Raw genomic sequence first — 16,861 nt, forward strand, 5'->3', positions numbered from 1 at the left:
TCTAGAATATTCTAGAATGTTCCAAAAGACTCTAGAAATATGTAGACTAGTCTAGAAAAGTTTAAATTAGTCTAGAGTAATGTGGAAGATTCTAGAACACCATAAAACTTTATAGGGTTATAAAATATTCTAGAATATGGTAGAGGTAGGAGAAGTTTCTAGATGAGCTATAACCACCGTAGGATCAAATTGATCTTCACTGTCCATTGAGAAGGTGGAAGGCTATAAATAGGAGTAGGCATTCATTTGTAAGTATGAAGCCAAATTAAAAGCCTTGTAAAGCCTTCTTTAAAGCAATAGGAGTTCTTGCTTTCCAAGCTTTCTTTCAAGTAATCTTCCTTTGTTTCCACATTTTCTCTTACCTTTTAAAGTTCTTTAGCTATCTTTATAACTTATTTGGAGGATAAGCTGACTTGATCGTGACAGATTGCAACTAAGTGCCGCACAGTCATTGGGAAAAGTCCAAACCTGTGACATTTATCATCTTAGTGTTACTCTTGTCTAGACACCTCTAATTTGAAAATTTCAACATAAGGTATAATACCATGTTTTAAGAGTTAAAAAGCTGTTCAATCTATTAATCCCTTCTTTTTAGGTTAATCATAAATAAAACCTATCAATTATAAGTAACCCCTATATACAATACAGGATTACTCATCTTAATATTACTCTTGCCTAAACACCCATAATTTCAAATTTTTAATATAAGATATAATATCATGCTTTAGGAGTTAAAAATTCACACTCTCTATTAATTCCTTCTGTTTAGATTAACCATAAATAAGACCTATCAGTTATAATTAACCTCGATAAACAAGACAGGATTACTCATCCTAGTATTACTCTTGTCCAGACACCCCTAATTTCAAAATTTTAATATAAGATATAATACCATGCTTTAGGATTTAAAAAGTTGTTTTCTTTATTAAACCCTCAAGTTAACCGTAAATAACACCTATCAATTCTAAATATTCTAATTAACAAAAGAAAAAAGAAAATACAAATATCAGTTTTTTGCTAACAACTCGACTGGTTTGTCCATCTATTCCTGAATTTTTCGCTCAAACCCGGCCAGGCCTGATCAGTAAACATTATTTGGACGCATGTATATATATTATACTATTGCTTATATATACTCATATATACATATAATATGCAGTAGCCGCACGAGCATATAATAGATCTATATGCGTGTGTGTGTGTGTGTGTGTGTGTGTGTGTGAAGAGCTAGGATTTGGCTTAGCCTGGAAAACCCACCACCACATTTAATTGTCACAGCTAATAATAATATAAGAAGAAGACTGGAAACAAATGACAGCAGCAAGAGCAAGAATCATTCTTTACAAAATGATGATGTTCCTTCCCTTTTAACCCAACTCTACTCAAGAAATCTGAAGGGGCAACACTTTCCTCAAAATATATCTCATATTATTAAATTTAAAGCCAGGCAATCTCCATCTCAGTGCCCATTCGACGGCGGGAGCACACCGTAACCCCCACCAAGACTACTACTGGATGCTGGATTTGAGTAGTCTGGAATATTGTGGTGGTAGGGGTAGCCGCCTCCAATCCCATCCCCATCCATGTTCCTTGTGCCAAGATGAGATTGAGAGGGCATCTCAGAACCACTTATCTGCCAATGGCGGTGGTTAGCTATCAACCCATCAATCTGCTGCCCATTCACGTAAGGAATAGGATGTGCTGCCGCCACCGCCGCTGCTGCTTGTGCTTGGCGTAGCGACTCGAAGTCAAAGTGCCCTTGCAACGAGCCATAGCCATGCTGCTGGAACCCGTCATCACGGTAGCTTCGCGTTCGCTCGAACCTGCCTGAGCTGGTTGAGGGGCTCATGTCATTATTCGACATGCCAATCTCCCCAGGGAAAGAGAATTGCCGGTTCAGATGGTGAGGCCGCGGCTCATTGCTGAAACCTTGGAAGCTTGCGCTTGCCCGAACTGCCGCCCTTACTATTCCCTGCTCATCGTCAAGCAGATCGTTGATTATGTCGAGATGAGGGAAATCATCTGCTAGCGCAGCACCATGGGATTGGCGCCCTGATGTACTGGCTGGAAGCTCAGAAGGGAATCGGTCCTGGGAGCGACTGTGTACAGGCTGGTAGAAGTCAAGGTTATTATGAGTGCCATCATGCAAGGAAGAAGGCTCATAGTGCATGCTTCTGCTGCTGTTGTCTCTTTGAGAAGGTTCCGTCCATTGAGGCCCATTCTGCAGCACTTCATGATTTACCCTTCCAAATGGAAGGCCTGGTTTTACCATGTTTAGTTCCACCCTTTCAGAGCTCGTTGGTAGAAGAATTGGTGGAGATATCAAGTTGGATGTCTGTGAATACAAATGCAATGGGTTACCGAAAGAACTTGGAGTGTGAGGTTGAGTAGCAGGAGGACCCATTATAGCATTCCGATACGACTGAGGTACATAACTGTGGGTCGTAGACGAAGTGTCTGGACCCAACCGCCCAGCTGCACTCACTGAGCGCGGTAAAAGTTGTGCTGTCTGAACCATTGAAACAATAGGAGCAGTTGGTCTAGGCCCAGGAGTAATTGGAGCACTCAATGGCCTCGATGTGACAGGCACTTGTTGCACCAAGGGCTTGTCATTTGGTTTCGGCGCTGCTGCTTTATGTGTATCAGAACTCAATGCGGCTTTAATATTAGCAGCAGAACTTGTCATCAGGGCTGGTCTCTCTGTTGGCTGGAAACTATCTGAAGATGGTTTCCTAACCAGAACAGGATCAGTGGCAACAGATTTTGATTCTGAGACAATTCGAACAGCAGATGTCAGAGTTTTGCGAGTGCTGCTAGGAGAAGATGGCGCTTCTGTCATCTTCTCTTTCTTAGGTTTTTCTGTGTCAGCTTGATCTTTGATTATCTTCTCTCTTTGTAGAGAGTCAACTTCTTCCTATTACACACAAAAGCAAAGCTTGTCAGTTCACATGAAAATTCACTGGAAAATAAAAGTAGATTGAGATATATACATCACGCCTATATATAATGGATGCCAATGCCCAGATGCAGCGTGTGTAAAGCCATTTCAATTTATACTATATGCACATCCTTGAACGAATATGTTATTTGCAGAGCACCACCACCACCAAGAAAAACAAAAACAAAGAAAAAGGGATCACCAGTTTCTTCATCACATGCTGCTCAAGCTCCTTTATTACAACAGCCTCAGACTCAGATTCAACCTTGCAACTTCCAGATGCATCATTTGGTTCTTCCAAATCGCTCATGGCCTCTGATAGCTGACAGCGAACTTCATTGGCCCAACCAGTTGCATCACTAGTTGACCTGCCTCCTTGATTCGTTCCTCTAAAAACTTTACTAAATCAGATGAAATATACAATACCTTCCACGGTGTGAAAATAAGAAAAAAAAGTTAAAATCTACCTTCTAGGTGATTTTTGGTTTTTCTGGTTTGGAAGTGAATTCCCTTTATATGGCCCACTCGTTTTCATTGATGGAACGGAGTCAGTGGAACATGTTGATGAACTGTCATCCACTACAGAAGGGCTATTTCTTTCCCTCATCCCATTCTGTACAGCTGAAAGTCCACTTACTCCACTGCTACAGGCCTCTGTGGAAGGTTGAGCTTCTGATGTGTCAGTATCCCAGTTGACAGGACTAGGATCTCTGTCTTCTGAATCAGGCTGAAGAACTGAAGGTTGACACTCTACTGAATCAGACACATCAGAAACGTCTTCCGGTATATCATGCTTTTCAAGCTCAGGTTCTGCCTTCTCAATCATGAAATCTTTTCTTTCATCAGCTGGCCTTACTTGTTGGAGCTTGTCTTGGAGTGCAGCACTGGGCTTCTCATCCCTTCCTTTATCCTTCCCCTTGCGATTATTTCGTTTTTGTTTTGCCTGATATAGAAAAAATAAAGATATAAAATGCAAATGAAGTCAAAGGAAAAACATAAAAGCGTTCTTGATGAGATCATTGCCATGCTACCCCACTGTTCAAAAAGATCAGAGAAATAACCCCATCCAAGTAGGACTCTGCATGAGAGAGTCAAAATGAAGAGGAACGAACTAAGTAGGACAAAGAATAATCATACAGCTGCACACCCAATACTAACGCTCTTAATTAGAAAGACAAGTCGAAACATGTGGCCAACAAACATGAAATGGAATTAACCCCAAAGCAAAAGAAGGATAATTCTAAATACCCGAATAGGAGGTTGACATCTTAACTGCCTGCAACTTAAAACTTATTGGCAACATCAGTTGCTATTGCACAAGGAGATATGACCACCAAAAACTCCGAACGGATTTAACAATGCAACATGCCTCCAGTCCTGTTGTAATTTTAAAAACTCTTAATTTTCATAAACTTTTCTGGGCTAGTCAAAGACTAAAGACGGATTAGGGAACAAGCCTCCTAACGAATCAAGGTTCAGAGAAAAGGGTGATGAACTATTTTGGTGGCATGTTCCAGATTTTAACGGTGATTAATCATATAGATTCCTTTCCATTTTGGATATGTTTGCTTTTATTTTGTTAATGCATTTTTTCTACACATGCAGACATGCTTAACTAACACAGCCATTAATTATTTAACTATGGGATTAGTAAAACATTGTACCTGACATCTTGCTTATATATATATACCAAGTGATATCAAACAGATGCATTGGATCACTTATTGAAAATATACATGCATTGAAGAATGGCTTACAGAAATGCAAGCATAGTAGTATGAAAAGACACCTAATATCTTAACCAGTCATGAAGTAGAAAACTTCAGAAAGATGCACTATGAAGATAAATCAAGTAATATAGAAAGATACAGTAACTGAGGTTTTTCTTTTTATCCTTCTTTTTTCCCTTCAAGTGCATATAGACAAACTCTTACAATAATATGGTCAATTTAGCAGCATTAACAGGAAACTACAGTCAGAAGTTGACGTGAAACTACCCTAGCACTCTTTATAAACCAAGTCTTACATGATATGGTAATTTAAAGGCACTAGTAGGAAACCACAATTAGAAGTCCATATGACTGTAGCCCTTATATTGAATTTAAAAAACTTTTAGAAGAAAATAATGATTATTATCTGCTTACGTCTACGTTTCTGTAGTCTATATTCATTACAAATAAGTTGGTGCATGACAAGTCCATAATTCCAGTGACACTAATGCATGCATGCTTATTTTTCCATAAGTTCCTCAACAACGGCCCCTACAAACTGAGGGCTAAAGAAGACAGCAACAGACCTGAACTTTGGTTTCCTTTAAAACCAGAACCACCTCTCGTGGTTAATATCCTAAGTCCTTGATTGTACCAGATAGAAAGGTGAAGCACTGCCTGAGCAAGTTCTCACCGGGCATTGTTCTTGGAACGAAAATACAAGAACTCCAAAAATAAATCTAAGACTCAACAAATAACACTCCAGACTTTATTCTTCAATATGCTTGAGGGAAATAACCAAAGCTATTGAAATAAAAGGCTTGACTCAAAGCCCACAAATCCTAAACCCAAGACATCAATTCTCCTTAGGCCAATCATTTTCAGCTTACAATGTGGCATTTGAAACTTCTCTGCCAAGACCCAACAAGTCCAAAAAGCAGCCACATTATGACTTCTAGAAAGCTGAAAGAATGCATCTTAGCGAAGAAAAATCAAGTGAAGGTGTCTGAGGATACTTGTGAATTCAAGTGACGACACACTTTCAGATAAACAACCTCTGCCAATATGGCATGCAACTATGCAAGGATATACCCCCTTTGCCTCCATTATTGCTAAACAAAGAAACATCAGCAGGATAAAATACAATGCTTTGAGCATATTCAAGTGTATGTCAGCTAAAAATCATGCAAATTGCCATACAATTGTCACCCAAAACCAACTGATTTAAACCAGATAGAAAATATAAAGAGCCACATCTTTAAGATAACTTACTGAATTCCCATATGGAATATGTAGTTTAAGTAATAGACAAACCTGCTTTTTCTTTGATTTCTTGTCCTTATCGGCTGTCCCACGCTTTGCCTTGTGCTCTGTTTCAGCTAGCCAGGCTGCCTCTTCACGGATGAGCTCCTCTTGCCTTTTCAAAGCAACAGCTTCCTGGTATGCAACTTCAATTTTACTGCCAATACATGAGATTTAAAAAAAAAACGTAGATAAACATCAGAAATTGGAACAAGTGCTATAATCAATTCACAAATCAAATATTGCAACACTAAAGTTATAAAATACAAAAACAAGAGTGAAATCAAATTGCCCCCAGGGCATAGCTCCACTGCCAAAAGAAGATCCCGAAAAGTGCTTGGCTGGGGTGCTGCTCGCGGGGCCCTCAGTTGGTCAAGGGATCAAGCCGTGGCCAGTGGAGGCACATCATGATTTACATCCCTAGCAAAGTTCCTAGGGCGGGACAGCTAGGGCGTTCGTGATGGGGCGTCATCCAAAAAACAAAAAAGTGTGAAATCAAATTACTATATCCCCTGGATACCATTAATGGCATTTCATCAACCACAGGGTATGACTGTGTTTTACATGAAACATCAAAAATTTACTACATGCAGTACAAAGCCAGACCGTTCGCATAATATTCCACTTTTGGTGGTCAGGAAAGTACTACTTCACTACAAACAGGCAGAGGAAGCTAAGTATAGGGAACACCACACAAACATATATTGTACCAGAAGAAAAAAGAGTAAAAATAACTTTGGTTTATTGAACAAGTATGCTATCACAGAAATTACGTGTATATTGTACCATACGGCATGCTTATTTTGAAAAATAGGGTATGGCAACAAATCAACAAATTTAAATATTTGCACATTCACATGGCCCATACAACAAGAAAAAGCCATAAAAGAAGTAGCATATAATGTGAAAGGTATCCACTGTCCAACTTCCAATGTGAGTGAACAAAATATACAACTAAAATAATTCAATTATGCTATTTCTGGGGACCAGAGATCTTAAAAAGAGGCCACCCTTAGTTTGTAATGCAGAACTTGGAGTTGGACAAAGGTATAGGCACTTATTTGGCTATGAATTTTCTGCTGAAAAACATTTTGGTATTAACCGGCATAAAATCATTCAAATCACGCACTGCTAAATTTTTCTGACTCTTCTCCCAGCAGAACACATAAAAAGTATTAGGCATGTGTCCATATAAAAATGGCCTCCTAATTCAGCTCAAAAACGTCTCACAGCTCATCATTGAATAAAAATGTCCAAAGTAAACAAACCCATCCGACAAACAAGGGCAAAACAGTGGATTACAAATATCAAGACTCAAATTTCTGACATCACTACGCTGTCCTCCCTCAATAAGTTATAAAGGAAACCAAAAACAAAATGTTATATGAAATAGCAATTGTCTTGAATGAGTTGATCAAATGGAAAAAGGAGTAATTTTCTCCATATTTGTAACCTTACGGCAGAAAGGAAAACGACATTGCAGATAGTTTCCCCTCTAATTAACAATGATCTAAGTATGTCATTCGCAGGTCAAATAAGAACAAAAGTAATCAAGCAAAAAGAACTTTAGTGAGCTTAGCATCATACTAGTTTGATACAAGTAAATCAATCATTAGCAACCCAACAGGCCCGAATAAAATGTCAATCAGTGAAAAGAGTATGTACTATTAGTGGACATTAAAGAAACAGGTATAATTTGCATTTGTAATGTAATTTATCTTCAAGCTAATTCCACACGAAGAAGCACAATCAAAGTTATAGGTGCTGTCTAACTGGAATCTGAATGGAGAAAAAATTCAGAAGAAAAAGAGCTCTTAGGTCCTCTGCCAGATGTTGAGAAAAAATGGTAGCTTGTGTGGAATTAGGAAATTCAAACATTAAAAGGAATCAAAATACAAAAAGAAAGAATGTGTGCTTCATAACCCAAAACAGTAAATGACTAAAAGAACAAAGTAAAGGGAAATAAGTTTTTAAGCGCAAGCATAAGCATAACAAATAGACAGGTTACCTGTATACATGGGCTAGGACAAATATTTCAATTGTCCTACGACCTAACTCGGTAAGACGCCTTTCATCACGCTCAATGGAATCCTTGTTGAACTCCTCCCCAGCACACCCATCCTATAAGTAATGGTTGCAGTCAATGACTAAACACAAAAACAATCACAAGCCTTGATCCCACTAGGTGGGGTTGGCTACTTGAATTCCAGATCCCATGCATCACTAAGTAACAAACCAAAATGGAAAGAGTAGCAAAACAAAACGAGTTCATCAAATCAGCAATGAATTAATAAAATAAATGTTGAGCAAATAATAAATTATTCCACAGAAATTAACATATTATGATACATTCAAGGGATAGGTTGAGTTTTGGCATGACAGGTGGTGTGGTCACATGCTTCTTTGTGAACTTTACCAGAATCTCTATTAAGTAGCTATTAGTAAGGAAGCTGTTGCAACAGGTTGCTTCGCCATCATTCCTAGCTGGTTATCATGTTAAGGTACAAACTTCAGGACTCGAAAATCAACTAGTTGCCAGTTTTCTTGACTTCTTGTAGGGTTATCCTCTAACAAGATAGGAAAGGATAAATAGGACATGCAGGACATCATAAAGGAGGTTTTTGTTGTTTGCTCTTTTTATAGTGCTCATCTTTGTCAGAAAAATTGATCCCTGGAATTTTCTTGAAAGCTGTGTGGAAGACAAGTTTCCATCCCAAAATTGCCTTTGTTTTGCAGACAGCTACCCATGAGTCTATTTTGAAAATTGATAATCTATTAATCTCAGGAAGATAATCTGAGACAGGGCAACCAGTTGGAGTAAGATCAGTGCTACTTCTGTATAAAGTGGCAAACCAATGATCACATCCTTCTATATATTGTTTGTGACTTGGGACATCTAGGGGTTGTTTAGTTGTGGGAAATGTTTTCCAATTTTCTATAAAAGCTCCAGTCTTCATTTTCCATAGAAAATTTCGAAAACGCATTTAAATGTTAGAAGTACAAAAATTAATTTCCAATATAGAAAATCAAAATATATATTCAAAAAAGAGAGAAACAAAGAGGTTTTTCATTTGTTTGATTTAGGGGAGAGAGAGATGATTTAGGAATGTTTGGAAAACTCCTGGACACCAAGTTCACTTCTATTTTTAAAAACTGCATTTCCAAATCACCAAGTCTGTTTGGAAAATTTTTATATTTGAACAAGTTCTATAACTTTGCATTTTTTTGTGGAGACTTGGGCTGTTTTCCACAGCTAAACAGCCCCCTAATATCCGATGTCCTCCAATCCAAGTTTAACTGTTCTATGCATACCTCGGCGTACATGTTTATACAATTATCGTATAAGAGCTGTCCATAGATCAATTTGGACTAGAAGCGGTGCATATGGAAGGAGAGAAACAGAAGGGCATTCAAGGATATGGAGTGTTCTGTTCTGCAGCTAAAAGAGCATCATCATTACCGCTTCATTTTCTTAGTTTTGGACAAATACCCCTCTTTGGTTTCTTAGCCAGAACTTCAGCTTGTTTAGGCAGTTATCTTTTATTCATCTGTTACTTGCCAAAAAAAAAGGAACTAAGACATCACATGGCATGGATACTGAAAGCAACCAAGATATGAATATTCTAACAACCTTGAATAATATCAAGCACTACACCTGAACAAAATCATAAAGAGCAAAGAATAGGCAAAAGGAGAACAGAATCAAAGTAAATAGCACAGGCATCATGACCATATCATACTCCTCAATTCAACCACTTTCAAAATCATCTTTGTAAGATTATTGCAGTTGCTTCCTATCTTCTGGTGACAAGATAGATACAGAATTCATGTGTTCCTGACGTGCTGATAATTATAGAGCCAATAGGCTAGTTACAGATTGCTACAGCCATCTTTTTTTTTTTCTTTTTGCTATTGATGAGAATCAGCAGTCACTGCCCTCTAGGTGTGAGCCAGTAAACTCACCATATATGCACAATAGCCCACAAACCATGCACATAGGTACGCACACAAAAATCTGTGGGAGGGTTGGCCCGCATAGGAGCCCACTATAGCCTCTTTTCACCAAGCCAACCCTCAGCCTATTTTGATAACAAAAGCATGCAAGTTTTTGTGCTATCCAATGCAACAAATCTACTTGCTAACATATAAATCATGCTTAACTTTTTTTCCCTTTGCCCCACTTGTTTTAATACCTAATTTCAAAAACTTCAAATTTAGTAAGCCATTGAACTAGCACAATGTCTCAACACTTGATACACCTTCATCAACAGTTATCACACAATGAATATACACAACAGCACTTTACAATAATGCCTTCGCATATTAACTGCCAAATGCCCAAGATTTAGACCAACACAACCAAACAAAACTAGTTGAACACACCACACAAGACTTCCAAGGGAACCCCTCTAACGAGCCATTTAAAATCTGATTAAACAGTGATGGGATGAAGTTAAAGATGGGGTGAAATAGTGATAGGACTAAATAATCTCGTTCCATGTTTGGTATCCTAAGCTTAAAGGAGGAATAAATGAAAATTATACCTAGCCCATGTTTGGTATAGTAAATTTTGAATGAGGTATAGCTGGACTTTAATTGCTAAATGACTATTTTACCTACTGACCAAATGCAACTACCACTGGTAACCAACCACCAGAGTTGCCACTTGCCAGTGACTCTGAAGTCACCATCCCAAAAGCCATGGGAGACAAATCTCCCAGACAATCTGGAAGCCTCATCTCCTATGGTAGAAACTCACTGACAACTGGAGAAAGGATAAGAGAGGGGGAAGGATTGGAAGAGAGAAAGCTCCTATGGCATTATACATGAGAGGCAAAATTGTCCAATGCAGCTAAAAAAACTAATCCCACGAAAGTGGGATTAAATTATCCCAAGTCCCAACCCCAAGTAATACCACATGACATGTTTTCTTGAACAAGGTATGACCTTGTCAGTTGGTAATACCACCATTCACGCACCAAAGGGGCCGCAAAAACCCATATTTGTAGCAGGCGGAGGCAGTGGGCGGGTGCAAGGGGTGGTAGCAGCAGTGGTGGTTGATTATTGATGGTGCCAGGAACATGACGTGTGCAGGTAGACTAGTGGTGCTCAAGGAGTTGGTGGTGGGTGCCTGGCAGTGTTTGTCCATAAAAAAGTGAAAACAAGCTTTGGAAACTATAGGAAAAAATTATTTCTATAAATTTCGAAAAATATTTGAAAAGCTTTCAAAAAAAGCTCCAACAAAAGCATTATAAAACATCTTTTCTCTCTCAGCTATAAAAAGTATGGAGACAAAAAAACAGGGAAAGCAAAAATTGTCACCAATCAGGCCTCTTTTGAGTATCTTTAAGATTTTATGAAGATGTATAGTATAAAATGATTTTCCTAGACCAAAAATTATCCTGCAATAGAAACTGCATTCACTAAAATTATCACCTAGAAAATTGATTATGAGCCAATTAGGTAAGTAATATTTTCTCCTGGATTCATAACATTGTATAAAATGCAACTCAAACAAGTGTTGGAACGTATCGGATTTTTTTAATCTACCATCCACGTCTAAACAAAATTGTATGTGCAAACTTCACTTCAGATATGATATATAGGAAAGCATGGCATAGCACATAGTTATAAACCCACTCAACTATACACCAAGGCATTCGCATGGCAGTTATCCACTGTGGTGTGTGCCTAATGGCTACTGTTAATGAAAAATGACCTAAGCATCCAAGATAACTGCAACAAATAATAAGATGCAGTGCAATTGCTTACCCCAAACAAAGTTGAACCATATCTGACACCAATTGCTCACAACAAGCAGCTACACACCTTAACTAAAGTTACTAATTTATCAAGTACAATCCTTCCACGCGGTTAGAAACCAACAGGTAATATTATGCACCAGGGAACCAAAAACAATTGCAGTAAAAGAAAAGGGTCTCGTGATTCAATAAATTTCTAACACCATGTTCATGTTGCTCACCTTCATACGATTCTGAGGACCCTTATCATCCTTAGGAGGCAAGGGTTCCACAGCAGCCCTCTCAAGTAGTAGTAATACATCATCCACCAAAACAAACATATCCCTCTCTATGCATATAATAGGAACTGGCAACTCTTCTGCATCCAGTAATTGTCCCCTACCTATCTTGCTCTTTGTCTGGCCTTCTAGAGCCTTCAGACCACTGTATAAGGAATCCATGACCAAGGTAGATGTGACTTCCTTTTCAATAAAGAAATGCTTCACAATAATTCTCAAAATTGCATCTGTTTTCTCCCTAGACATACGGCGCTTAACAGTTTGGTCAATGCCCATCCAGAAGGCGCAAAAGCTGCAGCCATCACAAAGTTGAGTCATCATTTAACCACAACAATACACCAACTAAAAATGGGTGTAGAAACAGATTATATATGAAAACAAACAATAAGATAATAGATGAGGAGTTAAGAATCATCATTAAAAAATAATAAATAAATAAATAAAAGGGGGAAAACGAAGTTAGAAGAAGAAGAAGAAGGACAAATTCTTATGTTTGTAGCCTACAAGCAACAAACAAAAAATTAAAAGCTGGCTTGGAACTATAAGACGTCATATAGCTCAGGGAGGTTTAAAGGACTTAAGTAGAAAGGCAATATTTCTGTTGATTAACCCAAACAAGAACAGCAGGATAGCAGGCAATATGAACTGGAAAATATTAGTGCAATTCAATGTCTTAAAAAACTATATTTCAAGAAAGAATATGTTAACCTTAGGACTCTTAGATTACAACCTTAGGCGAGAAAACCCTCTCATAAACCCTCTCAAACACTCTCTGATGTAGTGTAAATGAAAGAACAGAATATAAACCAGACAAAATCAGAATGTAAACAAAAAATACAAAAAGATAAACAACAAACCAAACGGAGACAGAAGTTATCCTGGTTCGGAATGCCTTTGGCAATCCTACATCCAGCCTTCAAACACCCTTGAAGCAGCAGTCTTTATTTCCAGACAGAAGATCAGTACAAAACCCAAGCTCTCTCTCAATCCTATCGCTCAAGTACAACCCTTGTTCACTCCAAGAAAATTCAAGAACACAATACACATGCCTCACTTTCTCTAGAACAAAGAATACTCACAATAGAAACAGAGAACTTGACAAGAGAGAGGAGTTATTAGACTGCTGCCTTGCCCTCTTATTTATAGAGGAGGCAGACACACTTAGGCAACTAACTAACTTAGGGAAATTACATATTAACCCCAACAAAATGTACTAATTACACTTAACCCCAAGCTGCCTAATTTCTTCAGCCAAAACTACTCTTTTATACTCCTTCCGGTTCTGCTATCTTCTAGGACAAAACTCGAGGCAAACTTCAACATAATAAGTAATGTTATTAGGATAACAATTAAAAAAACAAAAACAAACAAACAAATGCCTACCTTGACCATCTAGCTTTATCTTCTATTAATTTCCCAAGCTTGCTTCTTCTCTCTTCCACAAAACGGCGACAAATTTGCTCTACATTTGTTAAATATACCCGAACAAGTTCCCTCCTATACTGGCAATCAAGGCAACGAAAGGGACGATCTGCTCTCTCCCTACAAACCAAAAGCGTAACATGATATCAATTATCATAACGATCAATTCTTAATAAAATAATTAACACAACCAAGCAAAACGCAAAATACACACACATACGGGGATAGGAAGTAACTATGCTGCAAAAATAATTGTTGGAGAAAAGGGAAGAAGGAAGTTATATGCTTCTCAATTATAGAGTTCCAAAGTATTTTATTATTCTTTATTTCTTATACATAAAAAGCTAAAAATGGTTAGACATAAACCATAGTGGGAAAAGGATGAGAGAGCAAATGTAAAACTAGAGTACAGACAAGTATAAATAAACTCAACAAAGAAAACATTCACCAATATAAGCATGTTTGAATTTAAAAAAGAAAATATTATCTCATCAATGTTTAACCTAGTTCACATTATACACATTAGGTATCAGGCATTATCACAAAGGTGAGCTAACAAACTTATCAGAAATGCAATGAATTCTTTTTTTAAATACTCAGATATACCCAACAAGATACATATAAATTAAGAAAAATATTACATTTCCAATATATAATAAAAGAAGCATACTCACCTAAACAAAGCCTTGTCCCAAACTAGGAGTGATTAGAATAATACAAATCATGTTCCATGCATAATTGGTTACCTTAGAGTTAAAGATGAAACTAGTAAGCAAACCCCATAGATCATAGGGGCAATGATAAAAGCTGAAAAGGTAAAGAAACCAAAACTGCTCATCATACCTAAGCTCGTGATCAGTTTCACAACTCAAAACTAACTTTTGAAACTCTCAAAGCAGATTAGTAACCAAAGTCCTGACGCTAGCCTTTGAAAGACTTTCCAAGTTTATGGTCTCAGTCAATCAGGGTTAAAATAATGCATCTCAAGCAATTATGAATGGTAAATGTTGAAGCAGACGGTTTTCTGGTTAGGCATCATAAATAATTCTTTTGGTTTTTTAATTCCAATGGGTAATTAAACTTTATGAACAGGGGTCCTGGAACAGTAATAAAACGTTGCTCTGTTGTTACCTATGGACATGGGTTCAAACAGTGAACAGCCTCTTCAAATGCAAGAGCACGGACATGCGGATGTGGCTTGACCTTAATGTCATCAGACATAATGTGTAATTCTAGTAGTAGTAAGATAAATATATACTGCACCCACAATGGAAAAAAGCGGAATTGCTATACAAATACCCAGGTTATTCACAACAGGGCAGCAAGTAGTTTTTTAAACTGCCATAAAATCCTCGTTTGACTTTTCAATCATGCAGGTATATGCACAGTTGCAGTAAAAGACAGGCTTGTGCATTTGCAAAACAAACACATCATATAAAGCAACAAAAGTGTATCTTTCATGTGGCTTCACTTACATAGCTTTTTGTCTTTGTTTTACCTAATGCAAATGCTTCCTACTCTAATCTAACCAAAAGTTAATAGACAAAGTGTTGGTTAACATAATTTACCTGATAACTTGGACTTGAGCTTTAATGATGAGCGTATCACCATCAATAAACCCATCTAATACTTTAGATAGCTCCATAAATTTTTTCCATCCCCAATCATGCTCTTTCTTCCAGAATCGATGTAATGTGTCTGCAAAATTCACTTATAACATCAACACTAAGATAAGTAGAACTAGAAACTCCTTAACTAGTTCACCAATATGCATCTAACCAACCAGAATATTTGGACTTCTTAGGATCTTTATTCACCACGGCTATAGTAAACTGTGCAAAATGACTCCATCCTGTTTCAACCAAACAAAAATCAGATAAGTACAGTACGAAAAGTGATTATCAAGCCAACACATAAATTAAAATTCACCAAGGTACCTGGAAGAAGCTTGTCATGATTAGCCACACAGAGAAACAAGGAGAGATGATTGCAGACATCACAACCTTGAGGGTAAATCAAAATATACCTGCCACATTTGCAAGAATCAGAAATCGAGCAGAAAAAGTGCACCATCTTTTAGCATCACAATCAAATGAAAAAACAAAGACATGTATGTTCTACAGACCATTTATAGCCGCCAACCTCAAATGCATTACTGCGAAGTTCTCTCTTGTTGATCTGTGAAAATTTATCTATCTTCCATGTATATTTTCCATACAACTCAGAAGGTTTAGGACCTGCAAATCAATAAAACAGCTAAAGCTGAAGTTAAACACATCAAAGATGAATAATTTCACAATGCAGACATGGCAGATTTAAAGATAATGATGGCACACAAACTGACTTTTTTTTGTGATGGTGACCTAAAACCTATAGCGTCTGAAAGACGTCAGTAAAGGACATAACTTCTCAAAAGAAAATTTCACATCAAAAACTGGTTACAGCTGACACTTCTTACTGCAGCACATACTGAAACTGTAAACAGAACAATATGATTGTGGATTATTACAGCATACTGCCCATAACTTAGTGGTAATGAAATTACAGAGGGTTAATTTTTTTTTTTTTTTTCTTTTTGCTAGGAAGAGAATTCTTCGTTTGAGTGGCTACAATTATATAGGATACATTGGGACATTAAAAAACAAACAAGCCAAAGAAATAATCACATGTAAAGAATAAAGTTTTGGTGGCTAGTTGGTTATTGCTAACACTAATGCGGCACTATGAAGATTCACATATATAGTTAATATATTTCCGAAACTCTACCTTGAAAACATATTGAACAAGAGTGTGTAACCGAGCACTAAAGTTCAAAGAAGCACATCAGAGGTACAAGGTCAATAAAATATTTTGAAATTGGACTAATCCAACAGTTTGCTGCAGAAAGAAAGACAATATTCAAATTTATCTTAGCTGATATTAACCACTGTAGTAAATACACACACATGTAATATAATCAAGTATCAAATAGCTTGAATGCTCCTCAATCCCAAGAAAATACTACCATAAACCAGAATGGACCATACCGGGTGCATTCCTACAGAAAATCAATGGCAGTAAATGGAAAGGTGACAAGAACTAAGAAATAAAATAAAATACCGAACATAATGTGTAGCCTGACAACACTACATGGCATAAAAAGGGCATGGTCTTTTCTAGGCAATCAAGGTATGCACTTCAATCATCTCATTCCATAACAGGTTTCATGCAGAGTGGGTGATCTAAGAGGCAAGTGATAAACAAACAGGCTATGGAAGTGAAGCTTAACATAAAACATCTAGAGATTGTTGGCTTTTGAAGTTCATGCATGCCTCTACAGGTAGCAGCTCTGTCAACCTACTGATGTTTTACTCTCTTTTCTTTTTTTCATTTGGATGGAAAGGGATTTGCTTCTTCACTTATTGGCACCATTTTCTAGATATGCATTTATTTACTTCTAAAAGGATATCG

At 37.4% G+C, this 16,861-nt stretch overlaps 1 protein-coding gene across 1 annotated transcript in view; it reads right to left on the reverse strand.

Annotated features, from left to right (window-relative positions):
* Window positions 1-1,264: 1,264 nt before the first annotated feature.
* Window positions 1,265-16,861, reverse strand: part of LOC127811705 (TNF receptor-associated factor homolog 1b-like) — a 28,389-nt gene continuing 12,792 nt past the window's right edge. The window contains exons 3-13 of the mRNA XM_052351832.1: window positions 15,537-15,648; window positions 15,349-15,437; window positions 15,195-15,263; window positions 14,980-15,109; window positions 13,373-13,531; window positions 11,933-12,281; window positions 7,958-8,070; window positions 5,962-6,106; window positions 3,406-3,881; window positions 3,141-3,327; window positions 1,265-2,914 (exon numbers count right to left, since the gene is read on the reverse strand). Coding sequence (XP_052207792.1) covers window positions 1,460-2,914; window positions 3,141-3,327; window positions 3,406-3,881; window positions 5,962-6,106; window positions 7,958-8,070; window positions 11,933-12,281; window positions 13,373-13,531; window positions 14,980-15,109; window positions 15,195-15,263; window positions 15,349-15,437; window positions 15,537-15,648 — 3,284 coding nt within the window. The 3' untranslated portion in view covers window positions 1,265-1,459. The remainder of the gene's footprint in view (window positions 2,915-3,140; window positions 3,328-3,405; window positions 3,882-5,961; window positions 6,107-7,957; window positions 8,071-11,932; window positions 12,282-13,372; window positions 13,532-14,979; window positions 15,110-15,194; window positions 15,264-15,348; window positions 15,438-15,536; window positions 15,649-16,861) is intronic.

This window comes from Diospyros lotus, chromosome 10 (genome assembly GCF_014633365.1).
Source record: "Diospyros lotus cultivar Yz01 chromosome 10, ASM1463336v1, whole genome shotgun sequence".
Lineage (NCBI taxonomy): Eukaryota > Viridiplantae > Streptophyta > Magnoliopsida > Ericales > Ebenaceae > Diospyros > Diospyros lotus.